The 25,316-nt window shown below is 39.1% G+C and overlaps 1 protein-coding gene and 1 non-coding gene across 2 annotated transcripts; one reads left to right on the top strand and one right to left on the bottom strand.

The window, feature by feature from the left end:
• Positions 1-8,577: 8,577 nt before the first annotated feature.
• LOC104212973 (uncharacterized protein At1g28695-like) lies at positions 8,578-10,991 on the bottom strand. The gene is made up of 3 exons (XM_009762346.2): positions 10,670-10,991; positions 10,204-10,581; positions 8,578-9,343 (listed from the first exon to the last, which is right to left on the bottom strand). Exons 1-3 carry the CDS (start codon positions 10,844-10,846, stop codon positions 8,843-8,845), a joined length of 1,056 nt encoding a protein of 351 aa, XP_009760648.1. The 5' UTR covers positions 10,847-10,991; the 3' UTR covers positions 8,578-8,842.
• Positions 10,992-21,539: 10,548 nt separating this feature from the next.
• On the top strand, positions 21,540-21,644 carry LOC138888808 (small nucleolar RNA R71). Its single transcript, XR_011406387.1, has one exon. It is a non-coding gene; the product is annotated as a small nucleolar RNA R71 (small nucleolar RNA).
• Positions 21,645-25,316: the final 3,672 nt, after the last annotated feature.

The following is a 25,316-nucleotide window of genomic DNA, read 5'->3' as shown; positions in this document are numbered from 1 at the left end:
CGGTCATTTTTGGGAATGTGGCCTCTAAGTACAAAGAGTACCGCACCAAACATCGTGCATTGGCCGATGTTTTCACTCAAGATAGCAATTTTCAGCTATTCTGTGATGGGCTCAAGTAGAAGGAGAAGGAGTTGGCGTAGAAGGTTAAAGAGCTGAAAGAACAGGATGAAGACCTGGTGAAGGCCATTGGCCGATGTAGTGAACTTGAGGTGTTTCTTAAGGCCAAGGATGAGGAGTTTGAGGTTAGCAAGGGGGTGATGGCCGAGAATGACGACCTTCAAGCGCGGGTGGCTATCTTGACAACTGAGCTTGGTTGAAGAGAGGTGAAGGCCATCGATCTAAGGGACGAACTGGGCGTTAAGGCTGATGAATTGGCTCGTGCTGAAAAGGGCAGGGTGACTGCCATTTCTGAGGTAGCAGCTCTGGAGGATGCCCTTTACGTTTGTAGGTCTGAGCGTGACAATAAGGTGGATATGTCGACGCTCAAAGTAGCAAGGTTGGAGGAATGGATCCAAGATCTGGAGGCGGATTTGTCCGTGTTGAACGAACAGGTTGTCGCTTTGAAGGCAGAGGAGGTGCGTAACAGTCGCAACCCTCCACGTCTCGTACTTTAGTTGATCCTGTCGTGCCGCAGGAGTTGTATGAGATGTGGGTCCATGTCGAGGCCCAACTTGATGTGTACAAGTCCCTGTAGGCTAACGGGAAGGTGTCCAAGGCAGAGCTCGAGGATGTTCATGTTAAAGCACTGCAGCCCGTGAAGCCTGCGGCTATGATCCTGGTATGCCCGGCAGGGATGACGTCGATGATGATGATGCGGACAGACTTGCCTCCGATTCTTGGTATAATAAAGAGTATGCTATGGGGGATGACGCGACGTAGGGCTGTTGTACTTATTTTGTTTTGCTTTGCTGTTTTTGTGATGGTGTCTTTGAGCCCTTTGTAAAAAGTTTTTGTAATACAACAGTTGTAATGGAATGATTATCTTTTTGTTGTGCACTTTCAGATTGTTATTTATTTGCTGTGAGGGAGTTGTCGTCTTTCTCGTAGCCTGTGTATAATTGTTTTGGCATAGTCGATTGTAGGCCTTGGTAATCCGGGCGAGATCGAGTGTTTAAGTGATTCGAGTGAGGTTGAATGTAAATTAATTCGAGCAAGGTCGAATGAATTCTTTTGGCGATGGCCTTTGGTCGTAGATGTGTTATTTTGAGTTAGGGTCGAAATGTTAACCTGTTGTAATTCAAGCGAGGTCGAACGTTTTCTTTTGGCGATGGCCTTTGGTCGTAAATGTGTTATTTCGAGTTAGGGTCGAAATGTTAACCTGTTGTAATTCGAGCGAGGTCGAATGTTTTCTTTTGGCGAAGGCCTTTGGCCGTAGAGGTGTTATTTCGAGTTAGGGTCGAAATGTTAACCTGTTATAATTCGAGCAAGGTCAAATGTTTTCTTTTGGCAATGGCCTTTGTCCATAGAGGTGTTATTTCGAGTTAGGGTCGAAATGTTAACCTATTGTAATTCGAGCGAGGTCGAATGTCTTCTTTTGGTGATGGCCTTTGGCCGTAGAGGTGTTATTTCGAGTTAGGGTCGAAATGTTAACATGTTGTAATTTGAGCGAGGTCGAATGTTTTCTTTTGGCGATGGTCTTTGGCCGTAGAGGTGTTATTTTGAGTTAGGGTCGAAATGTTAACCTGTTGTAATTCGAGTGAGGCCGAATGTTAAGATGCAAAAGAAAACGATGAAGGATAAAATGTTGCTTTATTTCACTTCGTTAGAGAATATCTTGATGTAGTACAAAATGGTGCTTTATTCTATTTATTGGAGTACTATACATGTCAATTTCATACATATGTTGGAGAAGTTTCCATATATCTAGTCCCTTCATCGTTCGGCCTGGAGAGGTCGTCGGCAGGCGGGGTGATGAATTATGCTTTGAACTTCAAGACGTCCCCCTCGCCGCCTCGTTAAAAACCTCTCCGAGAAAACCCAATTGGGACAAAACCCGGGTGAGGGAAAAAGAGCACGACTTGAGGGGTGTCCTTTTTTAGAAGTTGAAGTATTTGAGGTGGGCGACATTCCAGTTGTTTCGTAGTAGTTTTCCTTCCATTATTTCTAGTTGGAATGCTCATTTGCTTGCTGCCGCTGTGATTTTGTACGGCCCATCCCAATTGGTTCCCAGTTTGCCTTCTCTTGGGTCTTTGGTTGCTTGTGTTTTGGCCTTGAGAACACACATAGTCTCCGACTTTGAGTGGTCATATTTTGGCCTTCTTGTTGTACTACCTTTCCGCTTGTTGTTTATGGGCTACCATCCTTACGTAAGCCATGTCTCTTCATTATTCTTCCTCGTCGAAGTCTTGTCTTCTGTTCTCATCGTTGTTTGGTCCTCTTTCATTGGAATATCTCAGGCTAGGTTCTCCGGCCTCAACATGTATCAAAGTGTCAATTCCGTATACTAATGATTATGGCATTTCGCCGATGCTTGTTTTTGGCGTGGTCCGGTAGGCCCATAATACCTCTGGTAGCAACTCCGGCCATAGCCCTTTCGCGTCCTCAAGATTTTTCTTTAAGATATTCAATATGGTTTTGTTGGAGGATTCAGCTTGACTCCCAGCTGGATGATATGGCGTGGAGAGTATTCGTATGGTGCACCATTTTTCGAAGAACTCGATCATCTTTTTCCAGGTGAACTGGGATCCGTTATCGCAGCTGATCTATTTGGGGATGTCGAAGCAGCATATGATATTCCTCCATATGAACATGATGACTTCCTGCTTGCGTATTTTGGCGAACACACCTGCTTCCACCCATTTGGAAAAGTAGTCAGTTAAAACTAAAAGGAAACGTGTCTTACCTTGCCCCGCTGGGAGGGGTCCGACGATGTCCATTCCCCATTTGATGAACGGCCATGGTGAGGTGACAGAGTGGAGGTGTTCGCCCTCTTGATGTATCATAGGCGCATACTTTTGGCACTGCTCGCATCTCTTGACATAATCTGCGGCTTCCTTTTTCATAGTGGGCCAGTAATACCCTGCCCGAATGAGTCATTTGATGAGGGCTCGATTGCCTGTATGGGCACGATAGTGGCCTTTGTTTACTTCTTCGAGGATGCTCCTAGTCTGACTCGGCCCTAGGCATTTCACCAAGGGGCCCCAGAACGTTCTCTTATACAGGTCGTGATTTATGATGATGTACCTGGCCGCCTGCATTCGAAGCTTTTTGGCTTCCTTTTGTCTTGCGGGAGTGTTCCCTCCTGTAAATATGTCATGATGCGGTTGCGCCAATCCCAAGTCAAATTTATGGAATGTACCTCGAGTTGGTCTATTGACGAGTGGAGGAGGGTAACCACGTTCTCTTTAGTTATATTTTTAGTGGCAGCTGCTAGTTTGGCGAGGCCGTCCGCCTTGATGTTTTGTGCTCGGGGTATCTAGTCGAGTCGGCATTCATCGAATTCCGGTAGTAGTTTGTGAATTTCTGCATGGTACTTTTGTAGCCTTTGTTGTTTGACTTGGAAAGTCCCTGTGACTTGGTTGACGACGATTTGTGAGTTGCATCTGAGGACGACTAGTCGTGCTCCATACTTGAGAGCTAGCTTTAACCCTGCAATTACGGCCTCATACTCGGCCTCATTGTTAGTCATATCGGGGCACCGTATGGACTAGCAGATAACTTCCCTTGTTGGGACCTCGAGTATGAGTCCTAATCCCAATCCTGACGCATAGGATGCGCCATCGGTGTAAAGAACCTAAAGGTTGGGTTGCCTAGGGGAGGTACGAGAAGCTTCCTGCTCGACCTCAGGCATTATTTTGGCACTGAAATCGGCGACGAAGTTGGTGAGTACCTGCGATTTTATCATTGTTCGCGGCTAATATGTTATATCATGTTGGCTTAGTTCGATGGCCCACTTGGCCAGTCTTCCCGAAAATTCGGGTTTATGTAGGATGCTCCGCAGAGGGAAAGTCATCACCACCGATATGGGGTGGCAGTAAAAATAGGGTCTAAGCTTTCATGAAGTTATAACCAATGCTAAGGCCAACTTCTCGAGGCGGGGGTACCTCATTTCGGCGTCGACTAGGGTTTTGCTAATATAATAAATCGGAGATTGCGTACCTTTGTTCTCGCGGACCAGCACCGCACTTACCGCGACTTCTAAGATGGCCAAATATACTAGAAGGCGCTCGTCGGGCTCTACTTTGGCGAGTAATGGGGGCGAGGACAAATACGCATTTAGTTCTCTCAAGGCATCGACGCATTCTGAATTCCACTGGAGCTCGTTATTTTTTTTTCAGCACGTTGAAGAATTTGTGGCATCTGTCGGATAACCGCAAGATGAATCTTGACAGAGCGGCTATGCGGCCAGTCAATTTTTGCACCCGTTTCTTGCTGGTCAGTACCTCAGGTATCCCTTCAATGGCTTTGATTTGATCTAGGTTGACCTCTATGCCTGTTTGTGATACCAAGAAACCGAGAAATTTGCCCGAGGTTACGTCGAAGGTGCATTTTTTGGGGTTTAGCTTCATGTCGTACCGCCTTAGTATACCGAAGGCTTCCTTCGGGTGATTGATGTGGTCTTCTTTTCTATTTGATTTAACAAGCACGTCATCGATGTAGGCTTCCATTGTTTTGCCGAGTTGATCTTTGAACATCTTGGTGACCAACCTTTGGTACGTTTCCCCCGCATTTTTCAACCCAAACGGCATGTCATGTAGCAATACGTTCCCAAATTAGTGATGAAGGTAGGTTTTTTCTTGATCCTCTTCCTCCATGAGGATTTGGTTGTAGCCTGAGTAGGCATCCAAGAAGCTTAGCAACTCGTGTCCTGCTGTGGCATCGATGATCTGGTCGATGTGCGGCAATGGGAAGGAGTCTTTCGGGCATGCCTTATTTAGGTCTGTGAAATCTACGCACATCTACCATTTTTCATTTTTCTTTTTTACCATGACCACATTAGCGACCCATTAGGGGTATTTTGATTCTCGAATGGAACCATTGACGAGGAACTTCTCCACTTTGTCACTTACGGCCTCGTTGATTACGACATTGAATTTCCTTCTTATTTGCCATGTTGGCGGATAAAGTGGGTCGACGTTCAGCTTGTGCGTGGCTATGTCTTTTGAGATGCCCGACATATCTGCATGGGAGAAAGCAAACAAATCAACGTTGTCAATTAAAAACTTGTGAAATTTACCTGGTTCTGAGAGTTTATGCCCGATGTAAGCCTTTTTGCTACGGTCGTTGTTGCTTAGTTGAACGAGATCGATATCTTCTACCGTTGATTCAGCTGCTTCTATGATGTCGGGGTCCTTGATGTTGTCTATTTGTAGGTTGAGCCTAGTCCCCGACTGCAGTAATTACTATGCCTCTACGTCCGCTCCCTTCATCTGTTAGGTGTATGTGTAATCATGGGTGATGCGATAACATTCTTGGGCGGTGCATTATTCGCCCCTGATACTGAATATTCCCCATGGAGTAGGGAACTTGATTACCTGGTAGAGGCTTGACGGGATGGCCCTCATGGCGTGCATCCAGGGCTGCCCTATGATGGCGTTGTAAGTTGTGTCTTGGTTCATGACATAGAATGTTGTTTCCAAGGTGACGCCCCCGGCCAGAACGGGTAGCGTTATCTCCCCGGAGGTTCGCTCAACTGTATTGTTAAAGTCTGTTAGTGTTATGTAGCGCGATATTATCTTGTTTTCGAGTCTCATTTGTGCGAGGACTCGAGGGTGGATGATACACGCGTCACTTCTGTCATCTACCATTATTCTTCTTACATCGGTATCTAAAATTCGTAAAGTAATAACAAGAGCATCAAAATGAGGAAAAGTCAAACCCTCGGTATCCGACTTATCGAAGATGATACTGTCTCCGAAATCGTCATACCATTCGTGGGTGATCGACCGTTTCAATTTATGTGTGGTGGTGAACTTAACATGGTTGATCGTTGTTTAGTCGCCTCCACTGATGATCATTTGGATGGTGCAAGCTGGAGAGGGCGGCTATAGAGATCCCTGCGGCAGTTCGCTTCCATGGGCGAAGTTGGCTCGTCTGCGATCGCTCATTAGTTCTTTCAAGTGCCCTTGGTTTAATATTACTTCCTCTTGTCCTAGACCTATGCAATCCTCGGTTTTATGACCTCGTTCCTGGTGAAATTCATAGAGGGCATTCGACTTCTGAGTATTTGGGTCGGATTTTATTTTTTGCGGCCATTTCACCTTCATGTCGAGCTTCTCTAGTGCGTACACTATTTCTAAAGGGGAAACACAAAAGTTGTGAGCGGACAAGAGTGGAGGCATACCTCTTTCGTTTCGTTATCCTTGTGTGCGGCCTGGGAGGCCCTTCCATATGTCGAGGAGATGGAAGGATGGCTATTCTAACGTAGGGTTGATGTCTTTCTCGGCTGAGACGGGGGCCCGACTGATCCCTTCGACCGTCGTTACGATGATCCCTTCTCAATTCTTCTTGAACCGATGTTAGCCGTTGGATTGGACCGTTAAGGTCGTCCTCGTCAGTTCTCACCTTGGTGCAATAGGCATTGTGGATTTCTTCCTAGGTGGTGGGAAGGTATTTCATGAGCCTGCTTAATAGTTTTCTGGTTAATCTTGACCCGTTCCTGCTCAGCCTGTTCTGGAAGGCCGCTATCGCCATCCCTTCTGATACATTCAGTAGGCTCATTCTTACCCTATTAAACCGGGCAAGGAAGTCCCTGAGTCCCTCACTAGGCAATTTCCTAACGGCGAATATGTCCTTCACCCTGGTTTCCGCCTTTTTAGCCCCTGCATGGGCGGTGACAAACTTGTCGGCCATTTCCTCGAAAGTTGCTATTGACCGCGCCAGCAGTTGTGAATACCAGGTTAGGGCTCCTCCTGTTAGGGTTTCGCCGAACTTTTTCAGTAGCACCGATGGTACTTGCTCTTTCAAGAGATCATTTCCCTTCACCGCTGTAGAGTAGTGGACGGTATGATCTTCTAGATTTGTAGTACCATTGTATATCTTCAGGTACGGTGGCATTTTGAAGGTTTTAAATGGCGTATGGAGCCGCTTCTTCGATGTACGGTTGCTCGATGAATCGACCAACGTCTCGTTTTGGTAGTAACTTTGGGGCACCTGGTATTTTGTCGACCCTTTCTTGGTGTTCTTTCATCTGGTCGCAGAGCGCCTTGTTTTTGTTTTCCATTTCTTCCAATTTCTTTAGGACAGCTGCGAGCGCATCATTACCTGCATCCATAGTGGGGTAAGTGTTACCTATTTGAGGAAGGGGCTGCTCGCCAGTAGTTGTTGCGATATCTGCTTGCACGGTGTTGCCATTTTCCCTTTGGGCAGGTCTGTCGAGTATATTGTTTAGAGCGCTTGTCAACCAATCTTCTAATAGTTTCTTCACTGTTGGGGGTGCTTCCTCAGCTGTGGATGTGGAGGCTCCCTTTTCGCGTGAAGTCGTCACCCTTTCGTAAGAGGGAGGTGAAATACTTCGCCTGGGAGTACCGTTTGGTGTCGCATTCTCGTCGTCTCCCCTGCCATCTTCGTTGATGGTGTTCAGAATGTTGGTAGTGACGGCTGCTATCGCTTTCAGTCTTGCATCTCCTTTTCCTGCCATCGTTAGTTTGTGCGAAACGTGGAAGAAATGTGTTTTCCTTTTTTTATGATCTAGAAAGAACTATTGTTTCAACTAAAATCTCTCCACAGACGGCGCCAAATTGTTTGAGCAAATAAATGCTAAACCAATTAATAACGAATTAATGAGGTGAATCCTAGTTGAGCTTAATAAATTCCAGACCAAATAGAACGAGATTCTTGTGTAGTGGGAAGAATACAAAAAGTATTAATTAGTGCGTTCAGTATACTATGATGGACGAACAATGCAATATCATAAACGTGCAATGAATGCAAGAAACGACAATGGTTATAGTATGAAGGAATTGTCAACCAATGATTGTGTAATTGGGTGTCTCTTCCTTCTGATGACGTGAAAAGGTACACCATTGATATGAATTTATGGACAAAGATCGAATAACATATGCTTGAATAAAGTGAATAAGACAATTCCTTCGTATATCTCTCTCTTGACTTTACAATGTGTATCTTAGTTCTCAAAAGGGCAGATCCTCTAATTGTTCATTGTCTCCTCCTATTTATAAGGGACATTCCCCAAAAAACCCTAAAAGGTACAACGCAGAGAATATCCAAAGGTATATTCTTCCTGCCTCTCTCTAAGTTCAAGTTGTCGTTATTATTTCATCTCAATTGCTCGCTTTTAGTCGTCGACCTTTATCGCAACGACCATGTTGTGTCATGGTCGACCCCGTCCTATGTCTTGCTTATCCGTTATCGTGGTTGCCAAATTTGGACCTATACATAAACACCGTTAAAATTAAGCTATGCACTGTAAACTTAAAAATGCTGCTACGTAAGTGCATCATAGTGTGTTAAACTGTACTTTTGTGCAAATCTCTCTTAAATAAACTAATAAGATCAGGCAAAGCTTGTAAATCCAATGATTCACTGAAGAATCTTAAGATGCGTTCTAGGAACTTTTTGGCCTGCCCCCAGCAGAAAAAAAGAAGAAGACGAAGAATTAGGATGAAATCATGACGCAGAGGAATTAAAGTTGCTGTTTATTGTTACTATTTTTTCTTACATAATCACGAAGCAGAATTCCAGGGGACTAGAGTCGAGAATGTGAACAAAAACAAATGTGACACTATGCTATTGCAGTACTTAAAGTATGTGAAAATACTTCATCTAATTATGCACATACAAATTATACACTGCCTTGCTACAAAATCACAAAAATATATATTTGAATACATTTTATAACCGTAACAACTAAATTTCTCAACATAAAAGTATCATATAATCCTTAATTTTTCCACGAGTTGCGACAGTGATCATGAGGCGTCCACTGAAACTTGGATGTTTCATTGGCAGGGGAGCTCATAAACCTCTTCCAATCATGAATCACTGCTATCAAATCAGCCATTTTAGCACTAATTCTTCTGCAACAGTTGGAGTGAACAGTCACTACGGCTCTAACATCCTTACTGTTTTGGCAAAACCCACTGAAATAAACAGTGTCTAAGAACCTCACTTTAAGCCCTAACTTTCGAAATTCTCCTCCGTGCATTAGGTTTTGCAGAACGTCTTGTTCTTTTAATCCAGTAGAATTGTCTTTCTTCGCGTACCACGCATCAAACAATGCTATGGTTTTGTTGTTTGATCTGATCATGTAAAAGCCTGTGTTAATGAGATTGGCCTCGGACCATTGGTTGCCGTTGAAATTGTCTGTACTCATCTGCAAGTCTATGGTTTTGTTGTGGCTCAACTTTGGGAATGGATTTCTTAGCCATAACACATCAGTGTCCTGTTCCAGCACGAACGAATTAAAACAATACTCAGCTAATTTAGCTTGAATGAACGATACCTTTATTTACACAACATATATATGGGACTGTATTAATATAATTTTTACAAATATGGCACCAAAATAAAGCTAATATGCTCAAGTGAAAGCTTTCTCTCACCATCACATAAATTGAGACGGAGGGGAATAATTACTAATTAAATTGGGAAAAACAATGTTAGTTTAGTCATGCCAATCAAGTGAAAGCTTTCTCTCATTGCGAACACATAAGACAAGTGCTAACATTAATACACCAACACTATGAAATTAAAGAACTGATGTTCCTTAACACTTAAGAAAATAGATTTTTTACAATATCAATATCTTTTAATATATTGTATTGGGTAACCTACCTAGTACAGCTGGACAAGCGATAGTACCCCAAGGCAGAGATAGGCGGTGGAGCACGCCCGCGGTTAGAGGCCCAATTAGAGCAGCCACTATGGAGCCACCAGTAGCTCTCGGCGAGGAGCAGATTTCTAAATTTTGTTGAACCGGTGGGACCAGCTCAGGCTCCGAAGGGACCTATTGCGAAACCTGGATTTCAGGAGACTTTGGCTCAGAGTTTGAGCGTGTATACTAGTTTGGCTCGGGCGAGTATGATCCCAGTTGCTCCAACTCACTCATAGAGTCTCGCCACAAATAATTTTTTCTCCCATGTACTAATCTCACTTTTTATGATGTGAAGTTATGAGATAAAAAATTTTGTACTATCGTTATCTATAATAACTTAAATGCAAAGAAAAAGGAAGGTTGTTAGGTATAGTTTTCAACCAAAAAGCCATCCAACCGATGTGTATATAATGATTAATGAGACGTACCGTGAATATGAAGTTATAACCACGTTTTAAAACGTCGCCTAAGAACCGGGTTCTTCGCCACATCATCTTTATAAAATCTTCAGACATATACAATTTCTCTCCGACGAAATCAACACCCTCCGTTTGGAGCTTGTAGCAATGGAGCCCCAAAAACTTACACCTTCTATACGACGTTTGATCCATCGCAACGATCAACAAGTGTTTGATTAATTTCGCAGTGCTTTTTCCGAGCCAAAAACCATCCAAAAAAATATCCAGCATCGGCTTATCTCCCTCCACATATGCTTTATTTACAATTGCAATAATTACCGTCTTGTCCTTCGTCGCAGCTCCCGCTAATGCTTCTTCTAGCTTATCTCCATATATTTTCATGTTAAACTGGAATACGTATACAAAATAAAATTAATTGGGAACTGAAAATCAGAATCAACTAAAAAATAATTAAAGAATAAGCATGATTACTTACTGTTTTTGAAGGTTGACAAACGGAGTTTCGCATAGGAAATAAAGCAAAATTACTGCTGTAATTACCGGAAGAGCTTAAGAGGAGCATAGATAATAAAACTAAAGTTACAAGTGTATACACAATATAATGATAGTATTCATTGATGAGATTTTTTAAATTCGTATTCTTCAAATCCATAATCTGCACTATAGTTTTGAGTGGCGATCCAAATTAGTTAACGAAATAGAGAATTAATGTTGTTAGAGGAAGAGGAAATATTTCATAAAATTGTTCAGTGTTAAAAGGGGATGACTAGTTGTGTGACTCTTCTAAACTCCAACTACAATTCTACTTGGTTACCATTGGTTTTGTACTTCTATTTGAATTGTTCAACTACTTAACTAGTCGGGAATCCTAATTACCTACGAAATTCATTCTTTGACAAATTTTTGTAAAGAATTTTCAAATTTGGTGTACTAATAATTTGTTTTTTGAAATATACTTTATTTGTTTCTAAATAAAGTTTTAATAAGATATTTCAAAAGCTTGTGAAAAGTATATACCGTCTGGTAGAATTATTGCATTTTTTAAATGTTATAAAAGAATATAGAATGTTACGTTCTGCCAAAAGATAAACGACCTTAACTTTCTTCTAGTAGGAAAACAATTAAACAAAATATTCTATGTGGGGATTGAAAGCTTTTTCTCATTAATTATTTTATTTATATAAATGTTAGTGTCAAAGCCCAAAGGGCATGGCCAAGTAGTAGAGATAATTTGCTTCCATTACTAAACATAAAAACATTTAAATCACGATGTAGGCAGAAACCTAAAATATGTATAAATATTTAAATATAGTGCTAAAAATCAATTATTAACTTAAACTATTTGGGTTAGGGGAGTATAGCATAGATTTAGAGCCCGTTTAGATTGGCTTAAAAAAAGTGGCTTCTAAGTACAAGGGCTTAAAAGTAGCTTTTAAGTGTTGGAGCTTGTTTTATAAATAAGCAGTTACCTGTTTGGATAAAAGTGCTAAAACTTAAAAAAGTTGTTGAAGTGTTTGGTAAACAAGTGCTGGTAAGCACTTTTTTCTATTAAAAAGACAAAAATATCCTTAAAGCTGTTAATATTATAAAGGAGTTGATTACTATAATATATTTAATTATAAATTAATGCAAATAAAAAATAATTTATATTTTAATTTAATTTCAATTTATGTGATTACTTTAGATAATTTTTATAAAGTAGAAGAAAGATACTATATAGTCAAGTAGAATTGGTAGAAAGTAACGCAAGTGGATCAGAAAATGATACTTGAGGAAAGTGCAGAAAATGAAAGATGAAGTAGAAACGAAGATGAAAGATGAGGAACGGGTCCTTCATATGTGAAGAAAATAGGAGAAGAAAATATTTTGGGGTTTCCTTGACTGAGGATAAGTTTGATATTATGAAAAGTCATGCTCCCTCAGTTTCAATTTATGTGAACCCATTTGACTGGGCACGAAGTTTAAGAAAAGAGAGAAGACTTTTGATCTTGTGGTGTAAAATGAGGCACATATATTTTGTGTGACTATAAATCATTGTGTAAAGGTAAATTATTTCTAAATAAGGAAATGGGTCATTCTTTTTGGCACGGATTAAAAAAAAATAAGTTAACATAAATTGAAACGGAGAGAGTAATGAACAAAAGAGTAATTTTATTGGTCAAACCAAAATGGCTTTTAAGCCAAAATCGAAAAGGTTGGGATCAACCAACTTGTATTGTTGCTTTTGGCTTTTTTTAAGCACATTTTAATTTTTTTTAAGCAGCTTTTCTTTTTGGCCAAACACTCCATATAATAAAAAGTGGCTTAAAAGCTGGTTTTCCAAACACCCTCTTAGTAAGGTGTGCTGAGCGGCCTCATCCTAATTAGTCCCAACTCCCAGTGGCACGTATTACGAATTATACAAATTTATTTAATTAAGCTTTTGACGAATTAGAAGTGTTTATTTTTCCTTAAAAAAAGCTTATTTTGGAGAGCTATGATGTTTCGCCAAGCTTTTGTTTAAAAAAATGTGAGTAATATCATAAGTTAATTTTCTATTCTAGTGAAGAAGTCAAATATGTAGTCGTTTTTTAATCAGAAATAGGAGCTAAAGCTATACGTGATTATTTTCAGAACAAAAATGCCCTTAATAAGAATTACTAACATTTATCAAAGTATTCCAAGTATAGGGAACCCTTAACCATGGGGGCATAGCATGGATTTAGTCAATGATTAAAAATCACCATTGATAGACTAGTACCGTACGTAAGGAATGCTGTATACGGTGAAAAGTAATATAAAAAAAATTCTTTTTATAAACAAAAGCAGAAGCTGTATTTTATTTTATTTTCAGGAAAAAACACTCTTACTGAAAATATATACCGATGTATCCTCATAGTACGAGCAAAAACGAACTTGATGTCTTTCAAACAATACGTCTATGACCAAACTCTCATATACTTGTTTCCTCTCTCTAACTTTTTATTTAATTTTTATATTCTAATTAAATGAAATTTCAAACAAAAAAAATCATTTAATTGCCGTCAAGTCTGACGGTACGAGAATAAGAGTTTGCATATTTTCTATGCCCGCCTGCATTAAAGCCTTGTTACTTTAGCGAGCAATCAGAAACAAGAGAAAGAAACCTTATTTTTTCTCCGAACAAGAAAAAGCAAATCTGTATTGTATTTGTTTAAGTATGTTTAACCTAAAATTAATTAAAAAATTGCTGATTTGGTCTATCTAAGCCATTATCTCTGTCAATTTCACCACTACCTTAACCACATCTTCCACATATATATCCCTGCGAAATCCACGATTCAAAATTTCGAAATGAATTTACACATTAAACAATTGTTTTTCTCAAGTAAAAAGTTCTTTTTTTTCTTCTGAAATATGTTAACCTCAAGGAAAATATATTTCAATGTCTTGCTACCTTGTAATCCAGATAGGGTTTTCTCTTTGAAGAATGTTTCCCACCAAGGCGCTAAGAGATTGAACAGTTCCTAATTTTTACGGACGAAAATCATTTTAAAATTCAGACGTTTTCAACCCTTATTATGCAATACTTTTCAATTTGTTTCAATATCATTCTTGTGGTTTTAGTTGAAAATGTCCAGTCACAATCTGGGCCTGTTACCGCTAATCACAGGACGCATTAGCCCATCAAAGGGTATACTCCATCGGGAGAATCATTTGGTGCCACTATTGAAATTTGGACCCCATTAAAAGGAGCTTGAACAAAATAGCCTTCGGTCAGAATTTTGAAGCACACTTGCCAGAATTTTATGTCTTATGGTGACGATCAGAATTTCTGTATTGCCATAACTGGTTACTCTTGGGTGTCGTCCTGATTTTCTTACCATATTTGATTTTCATATCTTTCAAAGGAAAAGACAACATATTTACCATAATTGAGCTTTCCTTTTTGTAGAAGGAAATTATAATTCTTCCATATTTGGCTAGTCCTTTATCTTGTAGGAAAAGGTTTGAACTTCTATAAATTGAAAATCATTCATTTTCATTCAGCAGCATCCACAATGTAGCTATATGGGGTTTGAGAGTCGTGTTTAGGGGGAGAACTTCACGAGACAAGTGTTAGTGTGTCACTTGTGTTTGCCTCTTCGTGAGGTTGTTCTCTCGATATTTTGTACTCTCATTTATATAATGGATTGCTCATCTCCGCCGTGGACGTAGGTCAGTTGACCGAACCACGTTAAATGTTTGTGTCTCTTTTGGTAGATTCCTATTTTATTATATGATTTATCGTCGTTCAAAGTTTGTTTTGCTAACTTCCGCATGACACCTAATTTTTTCGATCCTAACAGTTACTAGAAACCAATCGTTATACCTAATATTGCAAAACTCTTGGCAAAAATTGACATAACTGACCATAATTTCTGACCGTCGCCATAACTATTGTGCAATAATTTTACCATAATATTTTGCTTTAAATTAGATTCAAATAAACGCCAAATTACTCCAAAATTGATATACAAACTTTTAATATCATTTTTAGCAATTTTTAATAGTTAGATTGATCAACAAGATTTTTTCAAGCTCAAACAAAAATCAACAATGGTGTTTTTCAATTTCTTCAATCAAATTAATCTGAATCATTAAAGATAGATAATAAGCTCAATGGAACATTACCCACTCAATTCTAACCATAAATAAGTAATGAATCTTTAATTTTCTACATCACAAGTTTTATTATTATTTAATTTTAATAATAATAATAATAATAATAATAATAATAATAATAATAATAATAATAATAATATAATAATAATAATAATAATGATGATGATGAGGAGGAGGGGGAAGGAAAAGAAGAAGATGCCAAAAACAAAAGAAAAAAGAGGAAGGAGGAGGAGAAGCAAAAAATATGATGAAAGCTAGAAAATATAAATTTTTCTTAATGAGGTCAAAATATAAATGATGATATTGAAGATATCAGACTTCTGTAATTTCAACTACTCCATCAAGGGTGAAGGCCCATCACAATTTAGAACTCAAATTTTGAATTTCTTTTGTGCCATGTACGAGTTGGTGCTCTATTGTTTGGAATTCAGAAGAAGAAACCAATCCAAGCAATTCCAACAAAGCACAATATGAGATTTGACATGTATTGGCTTGTCTAAGGTTGTCAGCCAGGAAACCCATCGGTGTTTCATTATATTTCTTTGGTCAAATAAATGCTGATTATTAATCCTTTAGTACTTAATGAGTTAGAGAATGCTTGATTATTTACAACATACTCTCACATATATCTTGACATTAAGGTTGCCGTCTAATATATAGCTACAACTTCACTATCTATCCAAAAATATACTATATAGAAAGAGAGAGCCAAAAACCTCCCTTAAAAAGAATATTTAGAAAAAATTAAAGAACAAAAATCCATCCTCTCTCTATTAGTTATCTGTTTTCAAAGTTGAGCTTAAATATCACTCCAAATAAGTTCGACTAGAAAAGTCAAACCATTAGTATGGAGTATTGACGGATAATTTTCCACAACATTGAAATTATGTTGATCGAGAAGCTGGTGTATTTAATTATTAGTCTTTCGGCTTCTTTTCTCGTCTATTGCTCAAAACTTGTAAATTTAGGATCGTTTTCTTTTCACTTAAAATTAATAAATCTAATCATCTACGCCAATCAAAACAAATGACAAGGTATGAGAAGTCTAAAGAGACGCAGAGGCGGATCCAGAATTGGAAGTTTATGGGTTCCTATTATAATATCAAATTAATATACAATAATAACTGGGTTCACACTTATATATTTATTGATATTTAATAATTTTTTTTATAAAAATACAGGGTCTATGCAAAAGTTACTGGGTTCCCGAAAACCCAGTAACTATGCTCTACATCCGCCACTGAAGAGACTATGTTAGTTGCCCTAAATGAGGTTACCTAACGTCAGATTTGCAAACACATATTATGCATCTACTGAATTGCTGCAAACGTCCGGTATGAATAAGTTTTTACTTCACACACAAAAGTGTCTCTTTTCTTTAGAAAGTACTAGTATTAGTATCTGCGTGATGCGCTATTAATATTAAAAGAAACTAATGGTAGTATATTGGTATTTATATCTTATTTATAATATTCAAAATTAATATTGTTTTAGTATTTAAATTATCTTTTTCTTATTGAGGACATTTATTTGAAATACCCAACTAATATTATAGTATATAATTCTTCAGGAAGAGTCATTTCATAGAAAAGTCAACTTGAAAGCAACAAACATGTATGCATAGTAATTCTGAAGTATGAATATATTGTAAATTAAAGTATGGCTAGTGTTGCTCCCAAACGCACACGCAAGTATACGTGGTCGACAAGTAATATAATGATAAGTTGAGTGTCGAACCCACAGAGACTTGTGTAAACTACTCACTAAATCACTAAAAAATTTATTCAATCCAACTAAAATTAAAGTCCAATAATATGATTATATTATACTACAATTCTAAATAATAACTAAGTTATCAAGTAACGAGTTGATTGTTGTATATTCAGTAGAGACAAATATTCCAAAGTTGTGATCGATTCACCAATCGTATTGTGTTCTAATTAACTCTCCCTTTCATATAATTCACTCATGGTTGCTAATTAATCGATAAATGCTCTCATAGCCTTCTCCCGAAGTACTACTCACCTATTCTCAATAGATTAACGCCTATATTCCTATGAAATCAATCTATTAAGAACGCATTAAGATCACGATATTTAATTAAGCACGGTGACTAGGTATATTCCTATCCTAACCACAAATCTGCTCCCCCTAAAAGTTAAGATCATGCTCTCTTCAATTCTTCTCTAATCTAAACACGGCTTTCCCAAGCATAACATAGATAGTAAATAGAACCTAACTGCTGGCCAGACAATTAAGCAATTGAACGCAGAATTGAAGAAACAACCATATATTGGTGAATTATAATCAAGGTCAAGCTAATATAAAACAACAATATTCATGGCTAAATCACAACCCCAGAACAATGGGTGTTTAGCTACTCATGATGTAATCAAACAATTGCATAAGTGTTGAATCAATTGGAAATACTATAAAAAGATGAAGAAAACTGAGAATTCTTCGCTTCCTCACGATCCCGTGTGTATCTCTACTCCAAAGTGGTGTCTCCTCCCTCAAAAATAGGTTTAGTCTTGCTTTTATATCAGTTGGGTAGGTCTAGGGCCGAAATAAACTTGTCCCGGGCAAAATAGGACACATTTCACGTCCCCGGCGCCCAGCCCGGCACCAGGCGCCCTCCATAGCGCCCCAATTTTTGAGCCTACTGTTTTCAGCCCAACTGTTTTCTTTCCCGATTTTGTTCGTTTTAGCTTCAAATCTTTCACGTTTTGCCCCAAATTGCTCCCGAATCATTCCTATAAGTAAAAACACTTCAAATTAATATAATTCATAGCATTTAACATCCCAAATTCACGAAACAAGAGTAAGATATGAGGCGATATACATAAAAATATATATACTTTAAGCTAAACATCAACACCCCACACTTAGGCTCTTGCTCGTCCTCAAGCAATAGGACTATCTAATAAACCCCCAACTACGTACAAGTATCAAGTATAGAGGAGCACTTTAACCTTTAACTACACACTATACCCTTGACTATGATAAATACCGGCACACAAGCGTGACCACACAAAATTTCACATTCTTCCCGTTTAAGCATGCCCAAGTATAATATTTCAATTCAATAATTTCCAATAACCTAATTGTCACCACCCAACCTCACAAGCCGACTTGCAACCACTAAGTACCCTTAATTTATGCACTTACCCAACAAGAAAGTTTACAACATTACCAATCATTCATGAGATCATGTGCCCTCACCAACAAATCGAGAGTGAATATAAATTGATCCACACATTCAAATATGCTTTTGAACATAATTTAAGGACATCACACAATTGAACAAAATTCGCTCACTCTCACAAAGAATTCATATGCATCCCGTGGTCGTTCCATAAGCTTGCCCGTAGTGTATATCTCCACTAATTTAAGCTAGCCAAATCTAGGATCAATTAGGACTTTTAGGTTGTAATGTAGGCTAAGGGACGGGTAGGATATATTTAGAAATAGTAACTCACCCTCCTAAGCACTTTAATACACTACATTTACACTTCAAGCACATATTCTTCTCAACCAAATCACTTGCCATATACAACATAGCCCTCTTTTCACTTAAGCACTTCTCTATTTTGTCACTAGCACAAATCAATAAGAATTGGAGGTGTGTATTTTTCTACATTATTTGAACTATCATATTTTCTTTTTTCTCTTTTCTTGCAATTTTTCTTTTCCTTTCTCTCTCTTTTTTTTCTTCACACACTTCATACATTAAAGTTCATCGGCTAGTGACTTTTGATTTCAACTTTAGTGCACCAACGAGCCCTTCCATGTTTCCACTCGAAAGCTACTCCCCAATATCTCACCTTGCTTCTTTTAGCGACTAAGTGCCTTAGGAGGTAAAGGTTCAATCAATATCAAATTAAGAACAAAATAGGGGTATGGCTTGTATGTGGGTGCCAAAAGAAAGGTCTATAGGCTCAAAGGGGCTAGCAACAGAAAATTTTACTTTTATGTGACAAGCACATCTATGATCAAGCAAGAAAATGCCTACGTCATCTCCTAGATTAGAACAACTCACAATTTCGCTTCAATTAACACACGGGGCAAGTTCTAGACTACACAGGATAGCACAGAAAATCACGAATCCTCACACACACGTTGCACATGACTCAATCAAGACGGTTCTGTTCAACTCTCAAGTCAAGCAAGCACAAATAAATGAGAAATTTAAGCAACATTGCACTATGCGGCATACAAGTCAAACAACTGAGAAAATGCGTCACAAAATAGGCTATTTACTTTACTTAGGCTTTACAATTCAAACCATATACACGGGAAAACAGAATGTATGTCATAGACTAATGTGCCAACATCAACCATGCCAGTGAGTATCTCAGAACAACTCAGTTCCTTCCTAAACTACTCCTAAAAAGAAATTAAAAGTGCCCGGTTCAAGCTACATCCTTGGAAAAGAACTGGTGCCCAAAAAAAACCAAGGAATACTACCTAGCTATTCTAAGAAAATAAAATGACACATAAAAAAAATCTTTTTGGTGTTTTTAAATCGGACTTTAATTCCTCAAGAAAATTGTCCAAAAGATCCATCGTCGGGAACAGTCCGAGCTTTTTCAACTTTTTTTTTAAACCTAGACTATGTCTACTACGAGTTATAAAAGAAAGACAATTATACTCCAGAAAGTAGTTTCCCCACCCCACACTTATATTATGCATAGTCCTCGATGCATGATCATAGAGAAATATTAAAACAAGGGTGAGAAATACTCCCTGAGACCCTCTCAGACCTAGCTCGGACATGATCCTCAATATTAACGGCTGGGACGACCCCACACTTAAGATCAAACATGCTCCTCAACTTCAACTTTGGGTACTCAGACTTCCCCTACTCTGCAAAAATAAAAAAAACAATACAAAACACAATAAAAAGAAGTAATCAATAGATAAAAGATACACAGGTTGGGTTGCCTCCCAACAAACACCTTATTTATAGTCGTGGCACAACTCTGCTACTCTACTCAAGTTGGGCGCTTTCTCTTCTTCTTTCTCCCATGAATTCTAGCCTTTTTGCGTGCTCTCAGAAGGTATCCTCTTTCATCTCTGGCTATTTTCGAAATCATCTTTACACGCTCAGCTGGAAACACGACCTCCTTTAACTCAGTTGTCCCATCTGGATCACTATAATTCACATAAGGACTCTGCTTTATCCCCTTCGATTCTACCACATTAATCATGCACAAGTCCTCATAATGCTTAGGAAGCTTAAGTACCTTGTACACATTAAAAGTGACCTCCTCATCGTCAACTCTCATTTTTAACTTCCCTGCTCTCACATCAATAATTGCTCCACCAGTAGCTAAGAATGGTCGCCCCAAAATAATGGGCACTTCCTTATCTGCCTCGTAATCAAGAACAATAAAATCAGCAGGAAGAATAAACTTTCCCACTCGAACTAACACATCCTCAATAATTCCTTTGGGCATGACTAGTGACCTATCTGCTAGCTGTAAAGTGATCGTAGTAGGTCTAAGCGCCCCCAATCCGAGTTGCTTGAACAAAGAGGATGGCATCAAATTTATACTGGCCCCTAAATCACACAAGGCTCTACCAACTTCTTGTTTTCCAAGAGACAAAGGAATTGTGAAACCCCAGGATCCTTCAACTTAGGAGGAAATTTACTCTGAACTCTGGCACTACACTCTTCAGTAAGTGCAATTGTTTCAAACTCTGCATGTCTTCGTTTGTTTGCCACAATATCTTTGAGATACCTTGCATACTTAGGCACTTCCTGTAAAATTTCCACCAAAGGCAGATTCATGCTCACTTGGCTCAAAATATCTAGGAGTTTCTTGTACTTGGCATCATCTTTTTGCTTCTACAGTCTTTGTGGAAACGGAGGCGGTGGCCTAGTCTCAATTACTGTCTTGGGAGCTAATTCTCCTTCAGGATGATCTGTATTCTTCCTTTTCTTTGGAACTTCTTCTAGTGCTCTTCCATTTCTCAAGGTAACTGCATTGACTTGAGATTTAGGATTGGGCTCAGTATCACTTGGAAGAGCTCCAGCTAGTCTAGTGTTTTAAGCACTGGCAAGCTGTCCCATTTGACGCTCCAAATTTCTCACTATTGTGGGGAGGGCTTGCTGTTCAGCCATCACTTTTTTCAACATATCTTCAAGGTGACTTGTAGGACTCGCTTGTTGTTCAACCTAAGGTGGTTTATATTGTTGTTGAGGTGCTTGAGGCCTGTATTGATTCTGAGTGCCCTGGTTTCCACCCCAAGAGAAGTTTGGGTGGTTCCTCTAGTTGGGATTGTAAGTGTCCTCATACTGATTTGTTTGGCCTCGATTTGCATTACCCACAAAATATACAGACTCTGGATTTGCTGGGCATAGATTGCTCATGTGACCCTCTCCACATACTTCACAAAATATTTGAACTTGTTGCACTGGTTGGGCTTGTTGCTTGTTGATACTCAAGTTCATCTGGTTGACTTGATTGGTTAGTGTAGAAATCTGCGCTGATAATGCTGAGACGACATCTAACTCAAGAACCCCTGCAGACTTTGCATTATGTGTCTGCCCATCTCTCCTTGCCAATCCGGATTGCTCTTGGAGAATTTGTTCAATAATGCATATATCTCGTCAAAGCTTTTCTCCAACACTTGACCCCCAGCTGCAGCATCTACCACGATCTTTGTTTCAGCATGTAGCCCTTCTATGTAAGTGTGAGCTAACACTTCATTCATCTAATTGTGATGAGGACAGTCTCTTAGTAGCCCCTTGAACCTTTCCCAAGCTGAGTATAAAGATTCTCCCACTTTCTGTTTGAAGGCCACTATCTCACTTCTGATCTTTGCAGTTTTGCCTGAAGGAAAGAACCTTGCCAGAAATTTTCTTGCCAAATCATTCCATGATGTGATGGAGTTAGCTGGTTTTGCCTTTAGCCATCGCTTAGCCTCACCCAATAGAGAGAATGGAAAAAGTGTGAGCCTCACGTAATCTGGAGTGACCCCGTTAGTGATATAAGTATCACTAATCTCCAAGAAGTTCAGAATATACTATTGTGGATCCTCGTGTGGAAGACCCATAAATTGCCCGTTTGCATGAAGTAACTGGATCATGCTCTGTTTCAGATCAAAGTGCCCAGTGATCCTGGGCTTCACTATATTGGAGGTGACATTAGCAATGTTGGGCGTCACCACCTCCTGAACAGCCATGGGTTGCTCCTCTGCCATGTCCACAGGAAATTGAACAAGTGCCTGAATATTATTCGTGTCCCTTGCATCCCTCAACCTCCTATGAAATGTTCTCTCAGGTTCAGGATCAAAGCCTTGAAGTCGGTCCTGGCTTCTGACCCTACGCATTCAATCAAAGTTCCTGAGATCTGAGCAACAATCAAGTAACGTTAGACTATACTAAATAAACAATTAAAGCAAAAACTAGCAAGTACTTAATATTCAAGTCCCCGGCAACGGCGCCAAAACTTGTTGCTCCCAAACGCACACGCAAGTATACGTGGTCGACAAGTAATATAATGATAAGTTGAGTGTCGAACCCACAGAGACTTGTGTAAACTACTCACTAAATCACTAAAATTGTTATTCAATCCAACTAAAATAAAAGTCCAATAATATGATTATATTATACTACAATTCTAAATAATAACTAAGTTATCAAGTAACGAGTTGATTGTTGTGTATTCAGTAGAGACAAATATTCCAGAGTTGTGATCGATTCACCAATCGTATTGTGTTCTAATTAACTCTCCCTTTCATATAATTCACTCATGGTTGCTAATTAATCGATAAATGCTCTCATAGCCTTCTCCCGAAGTACTACTCACCTATTCTCAATAGATTCACGCCTATATTACTATGAAATCAATCTATTAAGAACGCATTAAGATCAAGATATTTAATTAAGCACGGTGACTAGGTATATTCTTATCCTAACCACAAATCTGCTCCCCCTAAAAGTTAAGATCATGCTCTCTTCAATTCTTCTCTAATCTAAACACGGCTTTCCCAAGCATAGCATAGATAGTAAATAGAACCTAACTGTTGGCCAGACAATTAAGTAATTAAACACAGAATTGAAGAAACAACCATATATTGGTGAATTATAATCAAGGTCAAGCTAATATAAAACAACAATATTCATGGATAAATCACAACCCCAGAACAATGGGTGTTTAGCCACTCATGATATAATCAAACAATTGCATAAGTGTTGAATCAATTGGAAATACTAGAAAAAGATGAAGAAAACTAAGAATTCTTCGCTTCCTCACGATCCCGTGTGTATCTCTACTCCAAAGTGGTGTCTCCTCCCTCAAAAATAGGTTTAGTCTTGCTTTTATATCAGTTGGGTAGGTCTAGGGCCGAAATAAACTTGTCCCGGGCAAAATAGGACACATTTCACGTCACCGGTGCCCAGCCCGGCGCCCTCCATAGCACCCCAATTTTTGAGCCTACTGTTTTCAGCACCACAGGTGGCGCCAAGCGCTGCCTGTGGCGCCCAACTGCTTCCTTTCCCGATTTTGTTCGTTTTAGCTTCAAATCTTTCACGTTTTGCCCCAAATTGCTCCCGAATCATTCCTACAAGTAAAAACACTTCAAATCAATATAATTCATAGCATTTAACATCCCAAATTCACGAAACAAGAGTAAGATATGAGGCGATATACATAAAAATATATATACTTTAAGATAAACATCAGCTAGCAACACACAATTCTTTCTCCTATACATCAAATAATCACAAATTTTTTATCAAACCATAATAGATGGTCATCTTTTACTAAAAGTAAGAAAGGTTGTTGAAAAAAACAATCACTTTAATCAATAAATAGAAACATGAACCGATCAATATAAATTATAATGAGTGAAATCTGACTGACTACATGCAATTTAGTGGCACCAAATCATTACGGAATCACAAAATTGGAACGAAAACAGGTTGTTCTCCTTTACTTGTCTTTTTCAACTCCTTTATGAGTTAAAGATGGGATGCAAAATCCCACCTTAAACCAACCCCATTAAACTTCAATGAAAGCACCATTCCTACTGCTAATAGCATAGTAGCGTTCAAAAGTTCAATGAATAATATTTAATAATGCTGAACAACAGAACATCTAAATAATGGTTAAAACATCTTTCCACATTATAATTGATCAAATAATAGATGGCACGTCTTTGTGACGACCTGGTCAGTCGTCTCATGAGTTGCCACTTTATTTCCCCCATTTCTGCTTCTTATTGCTTTGTTTATCGGTTCTATGAGTGATCGGGTTGGTTGGCTCGGGTTCGGAAAGGATTTGGTAAGGTTTGAGACACTTAGTCTCTTGTGAGGAAGCTAAGTTAGAAAAGTCAACTGGATCTTGACTTATATGTTAGAGGGCTCGGATGTGAATTCCAATGGTTTGGATAGCTTCGGGTGGTGATTTGGGACTTAGGAGCGTAATCAGAACGTATTTTGGAGGTCCGGCGTAGATTTAGGCTTGAATTGGCGAAATTGGATTTCTGGCGCTTTCCGGTTGATAGGTGAGATTTTGATATAAGGGTCAGAATGGAATTTCGAGAGTTGCAGTAGCTCCGTTTGTATTATTTGGGATGTGTGTGCAAAATTTCAGGTCATTCGGACGTGATTTGGTTGGATTTTTTATCAAAAGCGTAATTTAGAAGATTTTAGAATTCTTAGGCTTGAATCCGATGCGAATTTGGTGTTTTGATGTTGTTTCGAGCGTTCCGAAGGTTGGAACAAGTTTGAATGATGTTATGGGATATGTTGGCATGTTTGGTTGAGGTCCCGGGGGCCTCGGGTGAGTTTCGGGTGGTCAATCAGATCATTTCTAGATGTTGGGAGTTGCAGAAAATTGTTGATCAGTGTTGCAGAGAAATGGCCTTCGCGTTCGCGAAGGGTTAGTTGATGAGGCAGATATTTAGCCTTCGCGTTCGCGAGGAAGGCTCCGCGTTTGCGAAGGGCTGGAATAAGGTGCATCGCGTTCGCGAGGTAGAGTCACGTTCGCATAGGGGGAATTGAGCAGCTGGGTTTGAAGATTGTTTTGTTCATCTCGTTCACGAGAGAGGGAGTGCGTTCGCGAAGGGTTAGATTGAGGAACCATCGCGTTCGCGAGGTTCAGTTCGCGTTCGTGTAAGAGGATTTTTGTTCAAAGTTAATTTGCGCTTCGCGAACGCGAGGCGTTGACCGTGTTTGCGAAGAAGGAATTGAGACCTGCGCAGAATGTTTAAATAGTCATCTTGTCCGCAATTTTGGGGTTAACTTCCACCATTTTTGATCGATTTTGGAGCTTTTTGAAGAGGATTGAAGAGGGATTCAAGGGGAAACACTTGGAGGTAAGATTCATGGACCTAATACTCGATTCTAATGTGAATTCTACCTAATTAATCATGGAAATTAAGCCTAAAATTGAAGAACTAGGGCTTGTAGTTGGAGACCTAGAATTTGGTATTTAAGGGGTCGTTTGTGGTTAGATTTTGATGCTTTTGGTATGAATGAACTCGGG

Source organism: Nicotiana sylvestris, chromosome 3 (assembly GCF_000393655.2).
Source record: "Nicotiana sylvestris chromosome 3, ASM39365v2, whole genome shotgun sequence".
NCBI lineage: Eukaryota > Viridiplantae > Streptophyta > Magnoliopsida > Solanales > Solanaceae > Nicotiana > Nicotiana sylvestris.
The sequence above is the reverse complement of the archived record's forward strand: the minus strand, read 5'-3'. Positions and strand labels throughout refer to the sequence as shown.

Coding starts and splice junctions, on each gene's coding strand:
- LOC104212973 (XM_009762346.2), bottom strand. CDS start 10,846: ATGGATTTGAAGAATACGAATTTAAAAAATCTCATCAATGAATACTAT. Junction 10,582..10,669: donor TTTGTCAACCTTCAAAAACA/GTAAGTAATCAT, acceptor TACGTATTCCAG/TTTAACATGAAAATATATGG. Junction 9,344..10,203: donor GTTATAACTTCATATTCACG/GTACGTCTCATT, acceptor GTGCTGGAACAG/GACACTGATGTGTTATGGCT.